Here is a 25,132-nt window from a genome sequence, read left to right as displayed (position 1 = left end):
GAGCGGCGCGCGGGCGGCGCGCGGGCGGCGCGCGGGGGCTGACGGGAGCGGGGCGGACGCTCGCGCCCTTCCTTCCCTCCCCGCCTCCGAGTCGCGGAGCGCTCTGGCTCTTGGGCCGATATGGGAGCCGCTTCGTGGGCGTCGTCGCCCCTGCCGCCGCGTGTGTCTCTCCTGCTGCTGCTTCTGCCGTTCCCGGGGCTGCCCGTGGGCTCCTGGGACCCGGCGGGTTACCTGCTCTACTGCCCATGCATGGGTAAGGCCTCCCGAGCCTTCTGTCCAAATGGGGAAACTGAGGCCCAGAGAGGAGAAGCCATTTCTGTGAGGCGCCCAGAGACGCCTTGACAGGTCCAGGAAAGGACCCCAGCGCGGGGCAGGGCCTGCTCCTCGCCTTTCTGCCCCAGTTGCAAGGGCACTGAGGGGACCTCTGTGTCCAACCTTCCGTTTGGCAGATGAGAAAACTGAGGCCGGGAGAGGTTACGATGTGTCTTGCGCAAGGCCTAAGCCAGCCCCGAGTCCAGTAAATGGAGTTAGTGGGGCAGGACTTGATGTCACTGACCCAACGCTGGCTCTGGGCGATTCTTTCATTCATTCAACACATATTTATAGGGCACCTACTGTGTGCCCAGCCCTGTTCTCTGCTCCAGGGATACGGTGGTGATAAGACAGAAAGCTCCATGCCCTTGTAGAGCCTTCATTTTAGTTGGGAAAGACAGACCATAAAAGATAAATATAAAAAATAAGTAACTGCATAGTATTTATGGATGAGTGCTATGGGAAAATAAAATAGAGCAGGGTAAGGGAGAATCTAAAAGCTCGCTGAGGGGTGCAATTTAAATGGGAGTGGTGGATCGTCACTGTTAAAGTTATTTCTTCTTAAAATCCTCCACACTCGTAACCATGATGATGTTGCCCTCTGCGCATCATCTCCACCACACCCTTCTCCCCAGACCCTCCAGCTGCAGGCACAGTTATCCTTTTCTGTTCCTTACACATACTCAGGTCCTGCAGCCTGTGCTATTCCCTCTGCCGGGGAACACCCTCCCCTTGCCTTGTGCCAGACCAGCTCCTTCCCATCCTCAGGCCACAGCTTAAATGTCACCGGAAAAGACTTCACTGACCTCAACCCAAATAATCTCCTCCTCATTGTTCTCCATCACCAAACTTTTTTCACTTCTTTTTTGAACTTATCAAAATTTATCACTGTATATTTGTTTATATGTTTACTGTCCCCCTACCTGGACTGTGAATGCCTTGAAGGCAGAGACCTTGTCCTTCTTGCTCACTCCTGTGTCCCGGCACCTAGCAGAGAACCTGACACATTGTGGCCTCTCAACAATCTTTGTGGAATGAATGAATGGATGCCATGCTGGGGATAACAGAAAGAGTCAGACAGGGACCTTGCACCTGAGGCATTCACAGGCTGAGGAAACAGCCAAAGGCCGGGAAATGGGAAAGGACATTCTAGGAAGAGTGAAGAACCACAAGTAACTCATATCCAAGGTGGGAGGCAGAGGAGGGGAACTGAATATGGCAGAGAGGTAGTGAAAGGATCCCAGTGAGGGAGGCATTGGAGTTACCCCTTCACATGCAGATGGGAGGAAATAGAAGTAGAAGGTCACTCCTGGCTAATGGAACAGCAAGAGCAAAGGCACGGGGTGGGGATGGGAAGTGTAGAGCATGTTTGGGAAACAGCAAAGAACCTGGAGTGGCTGAGGCAGAGGAGGCAGGGCCTGAAGGGCCTCGACCGTCAGACCCAGGAGTCCAGACTTGACCCCATGCTGCCAGCTCCCCTGGCTCTCCTTGGTGTCCTGGCCCTCCACACTCCTGGCTCTGCATCCTTTCTGAGCCTTGCATGCCCCAGGCCCTCGTCGCCCTAGTCCTCACTTCACCTTCAATATACCATCCAGGGCGCTTTGGGAACCAGGCTGATCATTTCTTGGGCTCCCTGGCATTTGCAAAGCTGTTGAACCGCACCCTGGCTGTACCTCCTTGGATTGAGTACCAGCATCACAAGCCTCCTTTCACCAATGTGAGTACCTCCTGCTGTTGACCCTTGTCCGCCTTTCCCTAATCCTGCTCACCTCTGCCTGACCCCAAGTCTTTCTGTAGGCTTTACCTCCCACCCCTCTGAGTTTGCCCTACACCCCCGCCCCCCAGAACTGTCTTCCCTGGCTAACTGACTAACATTTATCCAGCACCTGTTGTCTGCCAGGCACTGTTTCTGAGCACTGCATCAGGATTAGCTCTTTTCCTTCTCATCACGTCCCTATGAGGAAATGGGTTTAGAGAGGTTAGGTAACTTACCCACGCTCACACAGCTTGTGAGTAGTAGACTGGAATTCAAGCCCGTGTCCCTCTGACACCAGAGCCTGTGACCTGAACCTCCAGACTCCATTTCCAGCCTTGTTTGGACCCACCCATTGGTCAGAGGTGATGGTTGCTATTATCAGTTCTGAAGAAGAAACAGAGGCACAGGTTGGTTAATAACATGTCCAGGGCCACAAACTGGAGCAGTCTGGCTCCAGCACTGCCTCTCACCTCTCAAGGGGTCCCTTAGCATGGGAAGCCCAGCATCATCTAATTTCTTGCATGTTCTTTATGTCTTCCACCAGTCCTGTGTCTGTCATTGTTCACAATGTAACTCCAGGGGCCTGGCAGTAGGAACTGAATTAATATTCAGTGAATTGACTTTGAAAGTTTTTAATAAACTTCAAAAAATTATGTTTAGTATGTACAAAACACTGTGTTTTATTCTTACAGCCTAAAACGTAGGTTTTTATTTTTTCCTGCACATGCCTGTATTTAGAAAGGTTAAAAGCCAGAGTACCTGAGATCATAGCCTGGCTTCGCCACTTACTAGCCGTGTAGCCTGGGCAGGGTACTTGACCTCTTTGTGCCTCAGTTTCCTCATCTTTAAAATAGGCTGGTAATAATTGTTGCTACCTCCCTCAGTGAGTTAGCGATTGTGGAATGCCTCCCTCTTAGAATCAGCTGAAGCCATCAATTGAAAGTGCTTAGGATGCAGGGAGTCCTTAGTAACCGGGAGCTGTTGATGCTCTGACTTTTTGTACTCACTGTTATAGTTTAGACCTGGCCCGTTGGTCTCCCTCTGGTTTGCTTGCCTTCTCTCACCTTGCCTTCTCAACTAGGAGTCTTTCAGAGTCTCCACTTCTTGCTTTCTACAGGTTACTCAACCTACCCCAGTTGGGCTCCCCTTCCCCACTGAGACTGTTCTCACAGAGGCCACGAAGGACCTCAGAATTGCCAAATCCAGGAGTCATTTCTCAGTCTTTATCTCAACTGACCTCCCGGTGGCACCTGGCCCCATGTGCCTCTCTCCTTCTTGAACTTCCTACTCCCCTGGCTTCCAAGACACAGACTGTTGCTGCTTCAGCCCAACCTATCCACATTTTCCTCTTTGTGCTGCATCAGGGGCTCCTCTCTCCCCACCCACTGTTTAAATGTTGGTGCATCTCCTCTTTCTGTTTGCTTATTAGCTGTGTGACTTCAGATGAGTTACCTAGATTCTGTCCACCTGGGCTTCTTCATAAGTAAACTGGAGATGGTTGTATTCCTACCTCTTACAATTAGATGATCAAGTCCATGAAACATGAGTACAGCACCTGGCACTAACCCAGCACTCAGTAAATATTAGTTGCTTTTATTACCATTATTTGCTTTGCTATAAGTTTCTGTTGACCCTCGGGCTTTCACTTTTCTCCACGTACCTCCCAAATTTACCTGTGGCCCAGACTCTCCTCTGACCACAGGCCTCGTGTTTCTAACTCCTACGCCTTGGGGTCTACTTGGATGACCCACAGATAATCTGAAGTTCACAAAGCCAGAACTTTCCCCTCAAACCTGTGTAACCACCTATATTTCCAGCCTTAGTTTATGTCACCTCCATTCACCTGGGCCAGGAACCTAGAAGTCATCCTAAATGCTTCCCTTTACTCTGTACTTCACCTCCCTTTACATTTTTTAGCCAGTCCATGCTTCCCCATCTCTCGGACTTTTGGAGATGCTCAAAAATATATGTTGAAACAAAGCAAAGCATACAAAACAAAACAAAAACACATGTTGAATGAATACTTGAACAAGTAAAAGGACCATTGCAGTAGCCTAATTCATCTCCTTCCTCTTATCTTACCATCAGTACCTTCTCTCTTCTGCCGCCAGAGTGATCTTTCAAGAAAGCAGATCTCATATTACTTCTGCTTAAAATCCTTCAGCAAGACCTTGTTGCTAATAATTAAGGTTCTCGAAGTCTGTTCATTGGAACATCAATGGCTCGTGCAGGAATGGTGCAGTGGTTAAGTCCGTTTGGGAAATTGTGTTCTCAATTCCTCATTCCCCCCAAATGTGGAGATTCAAAATGCATGTTAGCATATTAAAGGCCCTGAGAAGTTCTGTCATAAAGAAACCTGCTTAACATAGCATTTCCCAGGCCTGTTTATTTCTGGAGCCTTTTTATTGCGGAACCCTTTACCCACCTGAACTTGTGGAACATGCTTGGGAACTCTGACCTATAGGATAAAGTCTAAATTTTATTTCATGGTGTTCTAAGAAATTTTCTTAAGTCTAGAAAAATACAGAGATTACTATAATCACCGTCCATGTATCTACCACTAAAAATGATAATCATTAACATTTTGTCATCTTTGCTTCATGTTTTCTTTTTGTTAATAAAAGAAATAAAAGTTTATAGATAAAGTTGTTAAAAGATTGTGTCTTGGCTCGAGGCTACTTCTAGTCCCTCCCCCACCCCCAGAGGCAACCACTATCATGGATTTAGTGTCTTTTGGTATGACTCCTTCCAAGTTTTTTCCTGTACTACTTCCATTGTGGCACTGAGCATCCTTTTATCCATCTCTTGGTACAAAGGGCAGGATTCTCTAAGGCAAATACCTAGAGGTAGAGGGCACCTTTAAAATTCTGTTAGATGCTTGTAAGGGGTTACACTCCAAAGTAGTTGTTCCAAAATGTATACTTCTACTATCAGCCGTATCTTTTCCAGTAATTAGTTAAGCTTTTAAATTTTTGCTGGTCTCATGGGTAAGAAGTGGTGTCTTGTTGTCACTGTAATTTGCTTTTTCCTAATTCTTGTGAGCTTGCACATCTTTGGAGTGTGTTGGCTATTTGGGTTCCCTTTGCTGTGAGTTGCTCTCTCCTATCCTTTGCCCATGTTTTCTCTTGCATCATTTGTCTTTTTTCTTATAAATCAGCAGGCATTTTTGAATATGAGGTATATTACTGTTTGTTCTTTAGTTTGCAGATGTCTTCTCCCAGCCTCCGTTCTAACTGTGGTATCTTTTATCAAAAGTTGTTCACTGGCATGTAGTCCAAGCTGTCTGGGTCTTAGAGTATATGGTTTTAATGAATGTCTTTGAAACAGCCACTAGGATACTGAGGAGGGGCCCTCGCCCCCTCCTTTTCCCCACTTTTCCTGTAGCTCCATGTGTCCTACCAGAAGTACTTCAAGCTGGAGCCCCTCCAGGCCTACCATCGGGTCATCAGCCTGGAGGACTTCATGGAGAAGCTGGCACCTACTCACTGGCCCCCTGAGAAGCGGGTGGCATACTGCTTTGAGGTGGCAGCCCAGCGAAGCCCTGATAAGAAGACATGCCCCATGAAGGTGGGTCCTCTGGGTCTGGGGGACCCTTTCTGCCTGTTCCAGGTCCTCTAGGCCCCTGAGACACTGTGCGATAGCAGTGTGTGGGAGAAGGCACTAGAAGGGCCTAGAATAGAAAGATGGAGATTTAAGTCCCATTTCTGGCATTTGTCAGCAGTTTCACTTTGGGCAGAGGACTTTGCTTCCTCTGAGCCTTTATTTCTACCTACAAAGTAAAGACACCAGTTCCTGCTGTGTCTTGCTCATAAAGTATCAATGAGGGCCAGGTGTAAGAGTGCTTGTAAACTGTAAAGTGCCACATCAGTAATAATCACTAATACTCTCACATAGCACTTACTACACGCCAGGTACCATGTTAAGAGCTTTCCACATATTATCCCACTTAATCCTTAAACTGTTCCATGAGGAAAGTACTATTAATACCCCATTTTATAGAGAGGACACTGAATACAACAAAGAGAGGTTTAATATTTTGCCCAAAATCATAACAGCAAATAAGTTGTGGTAATATGGCTCCATTGTCCACCCTCCTAACTTGTATACTTTCTTGCCTCTCAGCACGTAAATGAAAAGCTGTTATATTTATCAGTAGAAGTTTGTAAATTTCTGGCACTTTGGGAATAAGACAACCCTCAACATGTGTTTCAGTGTTTATGCTAAAGTCTGAGGAGGGTGGTTGGAGGAGCTGTGAAATTTGAGAAGGGAGACCTTGCTTACAGCCCCAACATTGCCCTCACTTGCTCTGTGAGCTTGAGCAAGTGTCTTACCTTGTCTGGGTCCTTGTTTCCATCTTGAAAATAAGGGCATTGGATTAGCTGGGTCTTGAAGGTCTCTTGGAGCTCGTAGTCCATGGTCCCAAATCCAAAGGTTGACTTCCTCCCCAGACGCCCACCAGTGCCGCAGGGTCAGCGGCATATGGCACACGAGCGGGAAAGACTCCTTCAGATACTGTGGTGAACGTTGCCTGCTGAAAACCAGACTGGAGGCCGAGCTGCCCTCCTCAGCACCCAGCCCAGAAATCACGAAGTGATATTCCTACTGGCCCATCCTATGAGGGTATTTCAGCCTGAGTCAAATCACCCAGGGTTCCCCCATCCATAGTTCCTTGGCCCCATCCCCAACTGGCCTTCCCTCCTGCTCAGTAAGCCTTTTCCCACTCTTCTTTCTCTAGGAAGGAAACCCCTTTGGCCCATTTTGGGATCAGTTTCATGTGAGTTTCAACAGGTCTGAGCTTTTTGCAGGCATTTCCTTCAGCGCCTCCTACAAAGACCAGTGGATCCAGAGGTATGTGGAGGGGGCAGCACTGCTGGGATTAGGGGAGAGGTGGGGGGCCCATGGGCATTCATCACCTTCCTAGCCCTCTTCCCCTCTACCACACCCTGATGTATGAGACCAAAGGTGCGGCTGTTCTGTCTGTTGAACTTGGGATCCTATGTGATCTGTTCCCGTCTCAACGCCTGACACGGTGGGACGTTGACCTGCCACAAGGTTGAGCAAGAGTTTATCAGCCAATAAAGGATGTCATAAAAAGAATATTGTGCAGTCACATGAGTCTCGATTTCCTCCTCTAGGCGTGAGAATCACTCCCCTGTTACCTTCCTCTTCACAAGGTGAAAATTGGAAGCTGCTTCTAGAGAAAAACAGCTTCAGTTGCAGACAGAGAAATGATGTCATCCTGATAATAATTGGATGTGCTTTATTAATTGTGCTCCAGTAAGCCCTATTAAAAAGCAAAAAATAGGTTAGCAGGGCATAGGCACAGGCTGTGAAATATTTATAGAGCATCTGTCACGTATGAGACATAGTGCTCAAAGGCCAGAGGTGATGCATAAAAATGAGGAAGACCCAGTCTCAGCCTTCAGCTGGCTACAGTCTAGATATAATGATGACACTAACATAGTACATTTGTCCCTGATGCTATAGGGTGGCAAGAAAGAGCGTGGGCTTAGGTGTCAGACCTGGGTTAGAAACAATGAGGGGCTTTTGAATTCTTTTGAGGTCCCAGCACTTGGCATTTAGTTAGCCAAAGACAGACTGATGCAGAGGAACGAGCACAGGCTCAGGATAAGACAGCCCTGAGCTCTGACCCAGCCCTACCTCTTTCTCAGATGACCCTGAGTGAGCCATTCCAGCTTTCTGGCCTGAGTTTCCTCCTTGGTTTAATGGAAGGAGCACTATGGTATCTGCCTCCAAGTGTATAAATCACATGGCACATAGTAGAGGGCCAGTCACTGTTACCTGTTACTATTATTCACATGCTTTATTTTATTTAAATCTTTGAGAAATTTCATGAAATGGGTATTATGATCAATTTCCATTTGACAGGTGAAGAAACTGAGCTCAGTAAGGCTAAATAACTTGCCCAAGGTAATGCAGCTATTGACTGGGCAGCAGGGGTCTGTGTGTAAGGTTTTCATAGGTAATAAGAACTAATATTTATTTAGTGCTTACTTGTGCCAGTTGCTGTTCTGAATCTTCACTACCTAAGTCTTCTAAGGTAACAGCTCATTTAATGCTTCCATGAGTCTGGGGGACAAGTGTTATTGTCATCTCTGCTTTACAGGTAAGAAAATTGAGACAGAAGTGAAGTCGCTTCCCTAAGGTCATGCAGCTTGAAGTGGCAGAGCTGGGATTTGAATCCAGGCAGCCTGACTCCAGAGCACCCATTCTTCATCAATGTGGAGAAAAGAGCTTTGCCTTTAATAGCTGCCAATTCCTATTTGGGACTTGCCTTCGGAGCTAGTTCATGAGCTACTGAGGATACTCAGTCCTGGCAGAGTCTAATCCCCCTCATTGTTGATAGGGAATTGTTGATTCCCATTTGATCACCTGCTTGGTTCTCCCCATTCAACTCTGAATGACCCAGAGCTATTGCCAGATGGCAGACCTGTACTCAAAGGATGGAGATTTGCCTCTAAAATGCCAGGACGGAAAAAAACATGACACCAGCTCTAAAAGCAGCTCTAAGAGCAAATTCCAAAAAGCACACAGTCCTGGTTGGAAGAGAAGGGACAGGGCTGCATGGATTCATCAGTTGGACAATGTTGCTGAAACGCTTGTTCATGGCCCCATGGTCTTGCTTCAGTTCATTGAGTTGTAGGAATTGTGTAAGGGCTTGGGGAAGCTTGTGCCTTACAACCAAATTTTTGGGAAAGGAAGACTAGTGGGGAAGATGAGGTCCCTGGAGGCAGTTGGAGAGACCTAGGACCACCTGGGCAGCTGCCTTCCTTCCACACACATGTAAGAAGCACCACCTGAGTGTCAAGCACTGGTGTGGATGCTGGGGAGACAGGCAAGAATATCCAGAAGACATAGTGCTGTGAGGGACATAAGCAGGTGATGTGTGATTGGCAGGCAAAGACTTTGTCTTTGTCAGCTTGGACTGCTATAACAAAATACCACAGACTAGGGAGCTTAAACAACAGACATTTATTTCTCATGCTTTTGGAGGCTGGGATGTCCGAGATCACGGTGCCAACGTGGTCAGGTTCTAGTAAAGACTCCTTGGCTTGCAGTTGCTGCCTCTTACTGTATCCTCACATGTTGGAGAGAGAGAACGCTCTCTGGTCTCTTATAAGGGCACTAATCTCATCACAAGGGCTCTACCCTCATGACCGTCTAAATGTAACTGCCCCCAAAAGGCCCACTTCCTAATACTATCACATTGGGAGTTGGGGCTTCAACATATGAATTGGTGGTGGGGTGGGGGGCGGGGGCACAAACATTTAGTCCATAACAGATCTGAAGGATGAGGAGCCAGCCATGCCAAGAGCTGGAGGAAAAGGTAGTTCTTCATGGTGGGGACATTGCAAGCTCTGAGACAGGACAAACTTGGTGTGGTCAAGGGGCAGAAAGGCCGGAGTGGCTGGTGTGGAGCATTTCAGGAGGAGAAGGGTAGGGTGTTCCCGTCGTCCGTCACAGTGTCATAAACCACTCTAACACTCAGTAGCTCAACAACAATTTAGAATGATTGCTCAGAGTTCTGTGGGTCGACTGGGCTCAGCAGGGCAGGTCTTTGGTTTGGTTTTTGTTTTTCCATTTTCTTTATGGAATCCCAACTGTACAAAGTTCCAATCCATGTTAAACATCTAATTTCTTAAGATGAATACTGTTTGGAATACCCACCACATTTGGTGGTGGTTTTTTTTTTTAATAAAGAAGAAAATTAAACTTACTCATACTCCCATCACCCCTCCAAAATACTATTAGAATTTTGATATGTATACTTCCACCCTCCAAAATGGATATATTTTTATGTACATATACGATGTATACTTATACATATTAACTTAAAATGAAATTATTACATATAGTTTGTAATTGAGTAATTAACTATCTTCTCTAAGGAGTAATTGATATTTATCAGGTTAGTAAATAAATATCATTGGCAGGATCAGTTCTAAACATGTGAAAACATGAGATTTCAAAAAATGGTTAACTGCTGTGTATATGTGTATTCCACTCCATGCCAATGGAGTGTGTTGGGTAGGGTATGTGTGTGGGATATCCATTCATCTGTTGATGGACACTTGGGTTAGCTGGGCACTTTTTGCTGTGGTCTCACATGGCTACAGTCAGCTGTCGGCTGGGACTGGAGTCATCTGAAGGCTCAACTGGGCTGCATGTCCAAGAGGGCTCACTCATGGCTGGCAGGTGGTGCTGGCTGTCATCTGGGAGCTCACCTGGGGCAGTCGGCTGGCATGTATACTCTTGACCTCTCCATGTGGCTTGGACTTCCGACAGCGTGGCAGCTGGGTTCTGAGAGGGTGCATCCAGGGAGTGCGTGCTCCAAGAGACAGAAGGTGGAAGCTGCTGGCCCCCTAAAGCCTGGGCCTGGCAACCGGGACACTGTTCCCTCTGCCAAATGCTATTGGGAGGGGACATAGAGCCCACCCAATGGGAGGAGACTTGAATTAACCTGCCATATAGAACAGGAGACTGGAGAAGTGGGCAGGGGTCAGACTGTGCAGGGCTTTGTAGGCCCTGGTGAAGCAGTCTGATAAGAATCCTGTGAGTGTTTGCAGGGGTGAGTTTTGAGAGTTTAAGTATTTTAAACATTTCCTTAAGTAGTAGACACTTTCTTGCTGGAGAAAATAGTCCTTTGGGGGCAGGGGCATGGGTGTAGGGAGAATGGCATTAGAAAGGGTCAGCCGCTTCCCTGGCTCACTGTGTAACTGCAGATTGCTTCCCTTCTCTGGCCACAGTGCTCTATCTATAAAATGAAGGGATTGAGCAAGATCGGTCACTTTCAAACTGTTCTTTGAGTTTTAGAGTTCTGGAGAAGCACTGTAGTGCTGTGGGGGCAGCAATGGGGGCCAAGTTGGAACTGCTCGGTTCCCCTCCCCCACTGCCTTTAACCAGTAACCCTCTTGTATATCAGCTAGAAGTGCTGGTGGCCACAGGTCCGGGTGTACCAGGTTTAACTTAGCTACGTGTAACAGAAAACCCCAAATAACAGCAGACTAGCAAGATAAAAGTTCATTGTTTTCTTAAGTAAAAGGACTGGGCTGTGCAACCCAGGGCTGCATGGCAGCTCCCTTGTGTCTAGGAATTAGGCTCCCATCTCTGCTCAGCCATCCCAGTACTGGCTTTTTTTTTTTTTTTTTTTTTTTTTTGGCCACACTGCACGGCATGCGGGATCTTAGTTCCCCAGCCAGGGATCGAACCCCTGCCCCCTGCAGTGGAAGCGCGGAATCCTAACCACTGGACCACCAAGGAATTCCCCCAGTACTGGCTTTTATCCTTAGTGTCACCTCATGGGCCAAGATGACTCAGGAAGCCCCAGGTAGCTGCAAGGACCAAAGGGGCAGAAGAAGGGCACGTCCTCACCTTTCTAAGGAGCCTTCCTTATAGCTTGCTTACACCAGCTCATTGGCCAGTACTTAGACATGTGGCCATACCTAGCTACAAGTACTGAGAAATGTCTCTTTTGGGACTTCTGTGTGTCCAGCTGAAAACTGGCTTCTAGGAAAAGAGGATAAGAGTTGTTTCTCCCCACTAAGTGATTTCCCGCTGAGGATCTTTCCAGCTCTGCTGGTCCTGAGTCTGTGAATACCCTGATGGAGATTTAATTGAACAGACATTTATTATTTATTGCACATTTACTGTTGGGAGGCTATGAACCATTCTCTTGGTATGAAGGCAACAGGTATTTGAGCACGTGGCTTATTGTTCTCCCAGGCTGCAGCCTCCTTGGGAGGACATAAACAGGTGACATGTAATTGGCAGGGCTGAGACCTGAAGGATGAGAAGAAGCCAGGCATGCAAAGAGCTGCAGGGAAAGGTAGTTCTTCATGTCAGGGACATTGAGAACTAGACTCTGCCTCTTTCATGTCCCTGCATCCTCTGCACTCAGCATAGTATCCATCCACTGGTGTATCCTGGGCTCACATGGGGGTGCTGTGCATGGAGAAACCCCAGCGTGGTAGGGGGATCTCAGTAGCGTCAGTGTGGTGGTGAACCCCAGAGGTTCACTGCACCCAGCAGCAGGAAAGTGTGCCTTCTTTAGCTAAACAGTGACCAGGCTAAAGGCCTGACTTAGGGTCAGCCATCAGGGATGTGAACAGATGGACCTGGTCAAGCTTTCTTCCCAAACAAGACCCTTACTCCCCACTTTCTTTCCAAACAACACTCTCCTCCCTCATTGGGAGCAAATGAGCATGTCAGTCTTGGCCTCTTGCTGCTTGTCATGTCAGAGCTGACGTTGCACTGGGACAGCTCTATGTGCTGATCCAGATCCATGTAGAGGGGATGGATATTCCAGATTTGGAATTCACCAAAGGTCAACAGCAGGTACTTTCTAAGAGGTCAAGGAGGGAACAGATCCTGATTTTATCCTAATGTTCCAGCCCCCTGGGAGATCACAGCTTTGCTTTCCATTTGAAACCCTTTAAGGTGGCTTATGAAAGTCACTTAGCTGAGGTCCTGGCCCACAGTAGATACTCAGTTACTATTCACTTCTTCCTCTAACCCCTGACAACCTGATCTGGTCTTTCTGGTGAGATCCCTGAATTCTCATTCATTCACTGTAAACATATTTATTGTACCTCCTATGTTTTGAGGCCTGTGCCTAGGCTGGGAATCAGAAGAATAAGCCACAGACTCGGCTTTTGAGGTGCTATTGACTGGGTGGGGGAGCTGGGAGTGAGGTATAGTAGTTAAGAGCAAAGGTTCTGGAGGAAATTGCCTGGATTCAAATCCCTGCTCCATCAGTTCCTAGCTGTGTGACCATGAGCATGCTACTTAACCTTTCTGTGTCTCAATTTCCTCATTTGTGAAGTGAGACTAACAGTAGTACTACCTCACGGGGCTCTTAAGAGGATCAAATGAGTTAATGTACACAAAGTAATTGGAACATTGCCTGTCCCATGTATGTACATGTAAAGTCTGACAAGACGAGGATTAGATAGAGCCAAGCTGTCCATGAACACTTGCTGTGGCTTAGTTGGCACAGGCCTTGCACCAGTGTGTGTGGGAATCATGGTGAACAAGAGTGCCTGGGGCCTACCCTCATGGCAGTGGACAGGGAAGGTGGTTATTGAGCACATCAGTGTGCAGAAGGCAGCAAAGGAGAAGTGGTACAGAGCCCTCTCCTAGGAGCTGAGGCGTGGGAGCGGGAACTGGCCTTGGAACTTTGGAAGGTGTTTGTGGAGCGAGGTGTTTGGTTGGGTGTGAAGAAAGAGTAGCATGTCCATTGCAGCACTGTCGTAAGGGGAAAGATCGGAAACAGCCTCACTGACCAGCAGGAGGGGACTAGATAGGTAAACTGCAGCTTATTCATGCAAATGGAAAACTTCAAGAGACACTAACACGATCACATGATCCACACCATCAACATGGCCAAATCTTTAAAACAGAGTTGACTTTTCTTTAATAAATTTATTTATTTTTTTATTTTCGGCTGCGTTGGATCTTCGTCGCTGCACGCAGGCTTTCTCTAGTTGTGGCAAGTGGGGGCTACTCTTCGTCGTGGTGCACAGGCTTCTCACTGCAGTGGCTTCTCTTTGTTGCGGAGCATGGGGTCTAGGCATGCAGTCTTCAGTAGTTGTGGCACGCGGGCTCTAGAGTGCAGGCTCAGTAGTTGTGGCGCACGGGCTTAGTTGCTCTGTGGCATGTGGGGTCTTCCCAGACCAGGGATCGAACCTGTGTTGGCGGATTCTTAACCACTGAGCTACCAGGGAAGTCCCAGAGTTGAATTTTTTTAAAGTTGAAATAGGTTACATGCAATATGATGATGATGGTGGTGATGGTGAGAGAATTTTCTGGGAGCTTTCTACGTGCCAAGCACTGTTCTAAATGCTATGCTTATATTAATCCATTTGATCTCAACAGCCCTATGAAGTGGGAACTATTATCAGCTCTATTATATAGATAAGGAAACTGAGGCACAGAATGGTTAAGTCACCTGCCCGAGTTAGTAAGTGGCATAGTCAACATTAGAGCAGGGTCATCTGGCTCGACCGTCCATGCTTTTACCATTGCACTGTGTAAAGAGCACACAGAATAATGCCTTTTAATATAAATAGTAAAGTGTAATCATGCATAAAACCACAGTATCTTCTGGAAAGAGGAGGAAGTGGGAAAGAGATCGTAGGATAGAGCTTTTATTCAGGTGTATATTTTTTAAAATCTGAAACAAAGTAAAATATTAATATTTGCTAATTTGGGTCACAGCTCTGTGGACTGTTAAATTATTTTCTGTATTATCCTGTATGCTCTGAAATTTTTAATAAATTTTCATTGATATTTTTATTGAGATAACTGTAGGTTCACATGCACTTGTAAGAATTAATACAGAGAGATCCCCTGTACCCTTTACCCAGTTTCCCCCAATGTTAACATTTTGCGAAACTATAGCACAGTATCACAACCAGGATATTGACATTGGTACAGTCCATCCATCTTATTCAAATTTCCCCAGTGTTACTTGTACTCACTTCTGTGTGTGTGTATACTTAGTTCTATTCAATTTTATCACGTGTGTATGTTCGTGTATCCATCACCACAGTTAAGATATCAAACAGTTCTAACATCACAAAGGTCCTTGTGTGGCCAATTTATAACCACACCCACCTCCCTAAACACACACACACACACACACACACACGCACGCACGCACACACACACACACACACACACACACACACACGGCAACCACTAATCCCATCTCCATTTCTTTTTGCTCTACTTTGTCATTTCACAAATGTTATATAAATGAAATCATACAGTATGTGACCTTTTGAGGCTGACTTTTTTCACTCAGCATAATTCCCTTGAGATCCATCCAAGTTGTTCCCTGTATCAGTAGCTGGTTCCTTCTTATTGCAATAGTGCTCTATGGTGTGGATGTACTGCAGTTTGTTTAACCAGTCACTTGTTAAACGACGTCTGAGTTGTTTCCAGTTTTTGACTATTATGAAAAAAGCTGCTGTGAACATTCGCATACTGGTTCACGTGTGAATATAGGTTTCCATTTCTCTGGGATAAATGCCCAAGAGTACAGTTGCTGGGTCATATCGTAATTGCATGTCTGGTTTTATAAGAAACTGCCAAACTGTTTTCCAGAGTGCCTGTACCTATTTCATAATTTTAGGAAAAGGATTTTGGCTGGCAGAGGGAAGGCATACCAGGTAGAGGGGAGAAGTCTGCAGAGATCTCTAGTTTAAAAGTGCATTGCAAGCTTATGGAAGAGCGGGGCATTTCATGTTGCTGGAATATAGTCTGGGCTTAGCTAATGAGGGAACACAGGTTTGCTCCTCACTCTATTCAGTCAGCAGATCTTTACTGAGCTCTTACATGTACTGTTCTAGGCACGCGGAGATACTGACTTCAGAAGCCTGAGTCCAGCAGACTTTTCTGGACTCAGGGGTAAAATAATTACAAGGTGCATTGTGAACAAGGGGGAGGGAGAGCCTTCGGCAGGGTATGTGGGGGGCATCTACAGACCTCTCGTGTTTTCCGTGAGAGCAGGGACCATGCCTGTCTCATTCTCCCCTGGCCCCCAGCACATAGTAGGCAATCCGTAGATAATGTGTTAAATGTTGAGTGAATGGTCTCATCCAGCGTACACATTCCCTGGGAGTGTGACCTGTCAGCAGCTGCACTTCCCGATCCCACTGTGTTGGTAAAATGGCAAAGACTCAGTCTAGGCACCCCAACCTGGAGTGAATTACCGCACCACATATTGGAAGCCAGCATGACATACAAAAGGTTGGAATGCTCTACTGTAAATTTTTAATTGTTAAACAATCAAAGAGGGTTGTAAATTCCGTGTGGCAGGACAGTATTGCATACTGTGCCTCTTGCCGCCGCCAAGGTCTCTTATCAGCCCGTTGGGGTTTCACAACCTCTCGTGCTTCTTGCATGTTGCAGGGGCCCCTCCGCAGGGTCTCTGGGGCATAGTGCAACGCCGTGTTTTCTCCCATGGGGGTGGCAGCCGGACTCGCTGTGCACTCTCTGTCTGACTTCTTCTGTCTCATGCCTAGATTTTCTCCAGAGGAACATCCAGTGCTTGCCCTGCCAGGGGCCCCGGCCCAGTTCCCTGTCTTGGAGGAGCATAGGCCACTCCAGAAGTACATGGTGTGGTCAGATGAGATGGTGAGGACAGGGGAGGCCCAGATCCGTGCCCACCTCATCCGACCCTATGTGGGCATCCACCTGCGCATTGGCTCCGACTGGGTAACTTCCTCCTTCTTCTCATGGCTGGGATGGACACATCTCTGAGCAGGGCCCATGCCTGTGGGGGTTGGACACTGAACCTACTGCACCACATCCTAGCCAGGGTAGAGAGGTCTCACTTGGCCAAGTTCACAGGACTGTGCCCCACGATCCCACCACAGACACGTCAGAAATGTAGCTCCAGAACGCTTGCTTGGCAGTTTTCATTTTAACAGTTGCCATTTTTATCCTCATTCACAGACGGATAAACTGAGGTATCAAGCTAGGCTCTGGGTCAGACAGCAAGCCAGAAAGAGCCCCATAGCCCACAGTCCTCTGTCCCAGCTCAGTGTTTAGCCAGTAGACTCCTTGTTGAAAAACAAGCTCTGGAGGTTGGGTGGGGCTCCCAAGAAATGAAGATGTCATCCTCCAACTTTGGCAGCTGCTTAAATGTGCAGAAAACTCATCAGGTTATCCTCCCCGTGAAAATCACTGGAGTAATGTAGACAATCTCCTTAGTTTACAGAAGAAGATATATATGTATGTATGTGAGAGATACTCATCGTTGAAAACTTGAAAAATACTGAAAAGTATAGAAAGTAGATCAAAATTCATTCAGTGTCAATTGAGGAAGCAATCACACATTTACCCACTAGATTCCCTTCCTGCCCCCTTCCACAAAGTAAAGGAGCCAGGCCCAGTGCATTTTGTGAGTGGTTTCAGATAATTCCCATTTATGCTTCCCTAGAACATAAGATATAAGATGCTTTTTTTTTTTTATAAAGCTAGCATAATGCTAATACCAAACTCAGATAAGGTCAACTCTGGAAAGTACAGTCCATTCTCATAAAGAACATAGATGCCCAGATCCTAAGTAAAATATTACCAAGTAAAATCCAGTAGCATATTAAAGAACATATAACACAAACAAGTGAAGTTTATCCCAGGAATGCAGTGAAATTCACTATATTAACACCCAAAGAATAAAAATCATATAATCATCTCAGTGGAGGCCAAGAAAGCACTTGATAAAAAGTTAACAGTCATTTATGATTTAAAAAAGAAGAAAAACAACTCTTAACCAACCAGGAATACAAGGGACCCACCTTACCTTGATAAAGGCTATCTCTCCGAAACCCACAGCAAACACGTACTTCTTGGGAGCTATCAGAAGTGTTCTCACTGAAGTCAGAAATCAGACAAGGCTGCCCATCGTCACCACCACAGTTCAGAATTCTGCTGGAAGTCCCAGATAGTGCAGTTATACCAAGAAAAAAAATTGTGAAAAGCCAATATCCCACTACCCAGAAATAACCACCGTTAACTGTTCTGATGCATTTCCCTCTTCCCTCAGTGCTTTAAAAAAAAAAAAAAAATAGTTGCGCTCCTCCTGTATTGCCTGCCTTTTCCCCCTTCCCGGCTCTGGCTTCTGGGGTTGCGGGCGGTGGCCGTCTTTAGCTCTGTCCCCACCCATCCCACAGAAGAACGCGTGCGCCATGCTGAAGGACGGGACCGCCGGTGCCCACTTCATGGCCTCCCCGCAGTGCGTGGGCTACAGCCGCCACACCGCCGCCCCGCTCACCATGACCATGTGCCTCCCCGACCTGAAGGAGATCAGGCGCACCCTGAAGCTCTGGGTGACGGCGCTGAACGCCCAGTCGGTCTACATTGCCACTGACTCTGAGAGCTATGTACCCGAGATCCAGCAGCTCTTCAAAGGGAAGGTACACATGGGGCGTGGGCCTGGTGGGAGGGCAGCAGGAAGGGAATCAGAGGAAGCGCCAGGGTAGTCTGCCCGCTCCCACCTCATGCGTCACGTCCTGCCACCAGCAGGCTTTTTACTTGAACATCAGGTTCCCTTCCAGTTCCTACCCTTGTTTAAACCCCAGCTCAGACACCTCCGCAGGTGCTGTGCAGATTGCCCTGCACTCCTGTCGCTAATGGATCCCTACTGGGAGCTGTCACAGCTCTCTATCACATCCCCTCCTGAGCCACCTTCCAGACTGTGAGACTAGTGTACAAACAGGTCTTCTTTCTTCCCAGTTGTGACTCCTTGAAGGCAGGATCCAAGGTGGACTCACTGTTCTACTCCTCAGGGTGTAGCCTGTTGCTTTGACCTCCTCAAGGGCTGAGACCCCGCCTTGCCAGTACACTGTCTAGGACAGTGCCTGACACGTGGTAGACACTTGGTAAATGTTTGGTGACTAAGGCCATAAAGAGTGGGCCCTTGGTAGGGGTCCAGTGCAGCAGAGGGATTAAGAACATGGACTCTGGAGCCAGAGGACTTGGGCTCTACTCACTGTGCAGCCTTACACAAGTTACTTTACCTCTCTGTGCTTCTGTTTCCTCGTCAATAAAATGGGACTGAGAGTCGTGCCTACATCTCATAGTGTAATTGTGAAGATCAAATGTAAAGAAATTAAAACAGGTCCAGTAAAAAATAAGTGCTGAATAAAGTTAGCTGTCATTGATAGTAGAAGTAGGTGGTTGATGAATACAAGGAAGGCTCTCCTGTGCTTAGTAAATGACTAAAGAGGTGGTGAATAGTAGGTGTTCAGTATATGAGTAAATAATAGAACAGGCTTGTTACTGTATGAGTGAAGAATAGGTAATAAGTAAGTAGGTATCGATAAAATGACGGAGTTAATAGTGAACATTCAATAAGACTTTTGAGTGAATGAAGGCCCTAAATGCTTGTGCAGACCTTAAAAGACAGATACCCGCTTTCTAGCAGTGGGTGCCCTTGGCTTTATGTCGAGGGGCTCCCTTTCTCTCTTTTACCGGCTTGTAGAGGAAGTGCCGATTCAGAGCATTCTGGTCCCCACCCACCCGCTTTATAGAAGAATATCAGAGCCGGGAGACCTTGGAGTGTCTCTAACCCAACCCCTGCATTTTATAACTGAGAAAACCAAAGTCCCATGAAGGAATAGAATTTACCCAGGAGGTCTCGGGGCTCATTTTAGTGGGCATGACACAGAGCGGGTAAGTTTCCGGGTGTGGGTGGAATTGTTCAGGGGATTTTGGCCATGGTTAAACTGCTATGATTTTTATGCTGCCATCCAAATAGCAAGATGATGATTTTTGTTACATCAGAAATCTCTGTGTGACAGCAAAGCACTTTCAGCCCCAACTCTGCCCACACCCCCATTTGGAGAGTCCCAGGGAGTTTTTTTGTGCGTTTCTAGAGTTGGTATGTTTGTTATACCTTGAGCTTCTTGCCATTTTCTATTTCCTGTTCCTGTGCCACTGTTCTTGCCCTTCTCCACCACTCAGCCCCCTGCTCCATGGGCTCAACCCACCCTTCATCTTGAACTAAGCCTTGCTCATCTGTTAAAGCTGGGCCAGTGCTGATCCGGTGATACTGATAAATAAGGTGTGGTGCTGCCTTCCAGGGCTCACAGTCTAAACTCAGGAAAAGAGATTTGCAAAGAATTATAAGATACGCCACAAGAGAGGGCCAGGCTTGGGTGTGGAGGCTCATTCACTCACTTGTCCAGTCAACAGATGCATACTGAGGCAGACCCCAGCCAGCAGCGACAAGCAAACTGACACAGCCCCAGCCCCAGTCAGGTGCAGGAAACAGACGTTAACCAGAGAATCACTAAGGAGTGAAAGCTACACACTGAAATGTGTACTATGAAGTAAAAGCACGTGGTTCTGTGAGAGTGTAGAGCACAGGAGCCTGGACTAGATGGGGGAGCCAGGGAGGGCCTCCCCAAGGAGGTGTGACTTGAGCTGCAGGGTGAGAGTTAAGTAGGGGTTAACCGAGCAAAGAGACAAGCACTCCAGACAGAAGAGCATGTGCAAAGGTCCTGAGGTGGAAGGGAGACTGGTGTAGTGGCTGGAGCTCAAGGTGGAGAGGCAGCTGAACAGGCGTTATAGGCCACATTCAAGATTTGTCATCTTTATCTGAAGAGCAGGAGGACACCAGTTAAGGGTGCTCAGCTTGGGGTAGAGGGAGGAGTAGGGGGGTAGGGGAATCTGAAAAAGTTTCCTTTGGCTACTTTCCTTTGGTGAATAGACCTGGAGGAGAAAAGATTATGGTGACTGGCCAGGGAGTAGTAATCCATCAAGAGAAGGGTTCACCTTTGGGGAATATCTCGGGGATAGATTGGACAGGACTTAAGTCTTGGAGGCATCCAGGCAGCAGAACCAAGGGGGTGGGGTGCGCTTTGGTCAGATCATGGTTTGGTGGGAGAAGCCAAGCCCCTCATGTGACCTTGAGCTGAACCTTGAGAGTATGGTCAGGACCGTGGTAGATGGGAAAAGGCGTTCCCGACAGAGGGAACCAACAAGCAAAGGCAGAGTGTGAGTAAGTGGTGTGTCTGGAGCTGAGGGGCTAAGGCAGCTGCTGGGCAGCACTTCTCTCAGGTGCCCCGACCCTACATTTTAACCCTCTGTACGCTTCCTTGTCTGTCTGTGGCTTCAGCACAGGGAAAGAAGGTGGCTGGTGGCTGCAGGCCTTGGCTGAGCTGGCCACTGAGGCCTGCACCCTGGCTAAAACACCCTGCCCTTCCTCCTGCAGGTGAAGGTGGTGAGTCTGAAACCTGAGGTGGCCCAGATCGACCTGTACATCCTCGGCCAAGCTGACCACTTTATTGGCAACTGTGTCTCCTCCTTCACTGCCTTCGTGAAGCGGGAACGGGACCTCCAGGGGAGGCAGTCCTCCTTCTTCGGGATGGACAGTCCCCCTCAGCTGCGGGATGAGTTCTGATCCTAACTGGAGGCTACCGCCTGTCTGAGTTGTTCCCTCCAGCCAGGCCTGGCAGCCAGAGGTGCTCCCAGGATTGATCCCCAAGGATCAGAGAACAGAAAAAAGTACCAGGGACTTCCTGGAGGAGGAGGAAGACAGTCCATCTCCCAGGGCACGGGACTTCCAAGCTTCTAGTAGCCAGACCATCTCCCTTTCTCATGTGCTCCCTGCTGCTTCTCCTGGGAATTTCTCACACCAGCAAAGTAGTCCAACATCTGTCTTTTTGTCTGCCCTGCTCTGAGCAGCCTGGGATGCTGAACTCTATTCGGAGAGATTTTTTTATATATAGAGAGAGATTTTTATAGTTTTGATACAGGGTCATTACTCCCCTAGAACTCTCCCTCATTTAAAAAAATCAGTGAAGTTCATTAACATAGGTACCTGAAGTGACCTTAACAGAATGTGGATAAGGCCAGGGGTGGGTGGGTGTATTGACCGCTTTTCCAGATGACCCCCAAAGTGGCCCTCAGACTCATCCCCACTGCCTGGCCAGAGCCATTGTCAGCCCCCCTTTCCTAGGCCATTGCCAGGGTTTGGGGCACAAACACTTTTCTCCATTGTACACACTATGCAAATAGAAGTTATCAATCACACTGCTGTCAGTACCCCGAAGACGGCTGGCTAAGTGCTGCTCCCACAGCACATTCCCGGCAAGGAGCACCTGCCATCAAGCCAGACCATCATATTGCTCTCAAAGTCTCTTGGTAGTTGGTGGCCTGCCACAAACCTGGCACTGTCAGGGTTTCATAACACCTCACCAGGGCCAGGACTTGCTGGTTTGGCAGGATCCTTCTGAAGTCTCCTCTTCTGATCTCATGTCCCAAGGGGCCTGGTTGTAGAATTTTGCCATTAAGCTGCTATCCAAGGCCTGTCCTCCCAGCCTTCCTCCTGCAGTTGGAGCCCTCAGACTATATTCTCACAAGGGAGTGTTCACTAAGCCTCTGACCAGATCAAAGATGCTCAGTCCCCAGGAGCCATTGGATTCCCAGGTTTTTTTGCCCATCTCATCCAGTATAATCTCAGCCAAGCCCACGAGGCTTAAGGTGTTAACAGTCATAAGTTTCTTTGTCTCTCAGATGCTGTAGTTGTAAAAATCCATGACTCCTGAGAGTCTGATTTTTTGGCCTTGTGGTTCTAAAATTCATGTCTTAACACCTGCCGATTACTTCCCCGCCATCTGGCCTCCCTCAGAAGGCCACAGTCAGTCCTGGTAAGGTAGAGGAGATTGATGAGAGCCAAGCCCAGAGCTCCATGCAGTGGTGTCCCTTGGGTAACCTTTGGGAAGAGATTCTTTGTTTTCATGGCAGACTGAATCAGAGGCTTCAGGGCAACAAGGATCTCAAACACCAAAGGTGGCATTCGCTGCTTAGAGCTGCCGCCCAACTCTTAGCAGGAGAAACTATACAGAAAGGGCATTTGAATTTTCCTTCTGGGGGAACTGTTTTAAATCCTGGGTGGACTCTGAGAGGTGGTTTATCTGTTCAGACTTGTTCACGAGCCTCACTGTGGGAAGTGGGAACCCCTGCCTCCATCCGGCGGTTGGGGGCGTTTGGCTTTCCGCCTGATGTCATTTGCTGCCCTACACTAGGCACATGCCTTAGAGTCTGCGGCTCTAATGGGCCAGCCAAATCCTCGTGTCTCTGAAGGTGAGGGTGCTGGAGTTGTAGTCAGATTCAGTGTGTTTTGTAGGCAAGTACTTTCTTCCTTTGACCCAGTTTCCTTACCTATAAAATGGTGATAAAACTGACGGGGTTGTTGAACAGCCCCAATCAGATAAGAGCCCATTGTAAATGTAAAAGAGACAAAGGCAAATACATGGCTGTTGATAATTTGACTGCCTCTCCTTGCATGCCTCCTTTGTGCCAGGCACTGTGCTTGCTAAGTGCTTTGTGGACATTCTCTGGTTTAGCCCCCACCTCAGCCCTGGGAAGTAGGAACTTCTGCGCAGGGCAGAATTTTTTTTTTTTTTAATTATTTTTGGCTGCGTTGGGTCTTCGTTGCTGCGTGTGGGCTTTCTCTAGTTGCGGCGAGCGGGGGCTACGCTTCGTTGCGGTGTGCAGGCTTCTAATTGCGGTGGCTTCTCTTGTTGAGGAGTACAGGCTCTAGGAGTGCGGGCTTCAGTAGATGCAGCACGGGCTCAGTAGTTGCAGCTAGTGGGCTCTAGGGTGCGCGGGCTTCAATAGTTGTGACGCATGGGCTTAGTTGCTTTGCGGCATGTGGGATCTCCCCGGACCAGGGATCGAATCCGTGTCCCCTGCATTGGCAGGCGGATTCTTAACCACTGAGCCACCAGGGAAGTCCCACAGGGCAGAATCAACGCTCAGAAAATTCTCAGTTTCCCCAGGACCACACAGCCAGTAGTGGTCAGCCCGGATGTGACCTCCAAACGTCAGTGCTGTCGGCCAGCACGCTCTGCCCCTCCAGTTCACAGGATACACTTTATGCTGTGTGCTGTGGAGGCTTCAGATGGAGAAGTGATCAGCCACCTTTATCCCCACTGGGCCACAGCCGTGGGTCTGCCACTGCCAGGACCTTTCAGGGAGGGGGAATCACCCAAGAAACAGAAAGCCCACATGAAGCTTACAGTTCTCTTGGGTGGTTGCTTAATTCAACATGCTTTCATTCAGCAGGTGTTTATTGACCCACTGTGTGCCAGGCTCTGTGCTAGGTCCTAGGGATTCAGCGGAGGATCAGACATAAAGTCTTTGTACTCAAGGAGTTTGCATTCTAATAAAGTAGAAGACATAATAAGCAAATGTACTGTGGGAGGTGTTAAGTGCTTTAAAGAAAAATAAAGGGCGTGGTGGGTGCAGATGGGGAGTAGTCCTGGTTTAGATGAGCTCAGGAAGGCCTCTCTGAAGAGCTACTGTGGAGGGCGGAGGGGCGCACTCATCCAGACATCTGGAGGCAGCGCTTTCCTGGCAGAGGAAACGTCATGTGCAGAGGTCCTGAAGCTGGAGTGAGTGTTTGAAAAATAGCAAGGAGGTCAGTGTGGCTGGAGTTGCAGAAGCGAGGCAGGGAACAGAGTAGATGAGAGCAGGTGACGTGACCCATCCTACAGCCTGGAGGGCAGTGTAAGGTCAAGACTTGGCTTTTATTTGGAGAGGTATGGGAAGCCTTGTTGGGTCTGAACAGAGGAGGGTCATGGTCTGATTTACTTTTTTTTTTTTTTGAAGTTTTGGTTAATATTTTTTTCTTCTGGCTGCATTGGGTCTTTGTTGCTGCACGCGGGCTTTCTCTAGTTGCGGCGAGCGGGAGCTGCTCTTCATTGCAGTGCGCGGGCTTCTCGTTGCAGAGCACGGGCTGTAGGCACGCGGGCTTCAGTAGTTGTGGCTCTAGGGCTCAGTAGTTGTGGCTTTCAGGCTCTAGAGCGCAGGCTCAGTAGTCGTGGCACATGGGCTTAGTTGCTACGTGGCATGTGGGATCTTCCCCAAGCAGGGCTCGAACCTGTGTTCCCTGCATTGTCAGGCGGATTGTTAACCACTGCGCCACCAGGGAAGCCCTGATTTACATTTTCGAAGGGCCTCTCTGGCTGCCACGTGGAGAAGAGATGGGAAGGAGGAAGGGTAGCAGCAGGGAGACCAATGTGGGGCTGTCACAGGGATGCAGGCGAGAGAGATGATGGGGCTTAGGCAAAGGTTATTGTCTTGAAGGTGGTGGGAAGTGGTCAGGTTCTGCATGTATAAAATCATTTAAAAATATCAGTCTTTTTTAAAGATATAAGTCTTTGCATAGTTTTAATCATGCAGTATTTACAATTTAATGTCCTGTTTTTCACTGAATAGTATATCATGTTTTCCATGTTGGTACATGGCCTGAATAAATGTTTTTAATGATATAAAATTCCATTGAGGGGTGTCCCAAAGCTTACTGTTGTCCTCTTATGAGAACTTAGTATGTTCCCAATTTTTCACTGCTATTATTTGAAAAATATTTTTATTTGTAAGTCTTTTTCTATATCTAAAATTTTCATTAAGATAAATTCCCAGAAGTGGATTTGTTAGATCAAGACTTAAAAACTTTTTTTTGGAAAAAATTCAAATCTACATAAAAATTGTGAGTAATAAAATGAACTCTCAGTTTCAACAATC

At 47.6% G+C, this 25,132-nt stretch overlaps 1 protein-coding gene across 1 annotated transcript; it reads left to right on the top strand.

Annotated features, from left to right (window-relative positions):
* The first annotated feature begins 48 nt into the window (after positions 1-48).
* Positions 49-25,132, top strand: POFUT1 (protein O-fucosyltransferase 1). Its single transcript, XM_081256284.1, has 7 exons — positions 49-253; positions 1,908-2,029; positions 5,453-5,635; positions 6,804-6,916; positions 16,117-16,309; positions 17,770-18,012; positions 20,814-25,132. The coding sequence occupies exons 1-7, from the start codon at positions 121-123 to the stop codon at positions 21,000-21,002; spliced, it is 1,176 nt and encodes a 391-aa protein (XP_081112410.1). The 5' UTR covers positions 49-120; the 3' UTR covers positions 21,003-25,132.

This window comes from Mesoplodon bidens (assembly GCF_964165515.1).
Source record: "Mesoplodon bidens genome assembly, chromosome: 15".
Lineage (NCBI taxonomy): Eukaryota > Metazoa > Chordata > Mammalia > Artiodactyla > Ziphiidae > Mesoplodon > Mesoplodon bidens.
The sequence above is the reverse complement of the archived record's forward strand: the minus strand, read 5'-3'. Positions and strand labels throughout refer to the sequence as shown.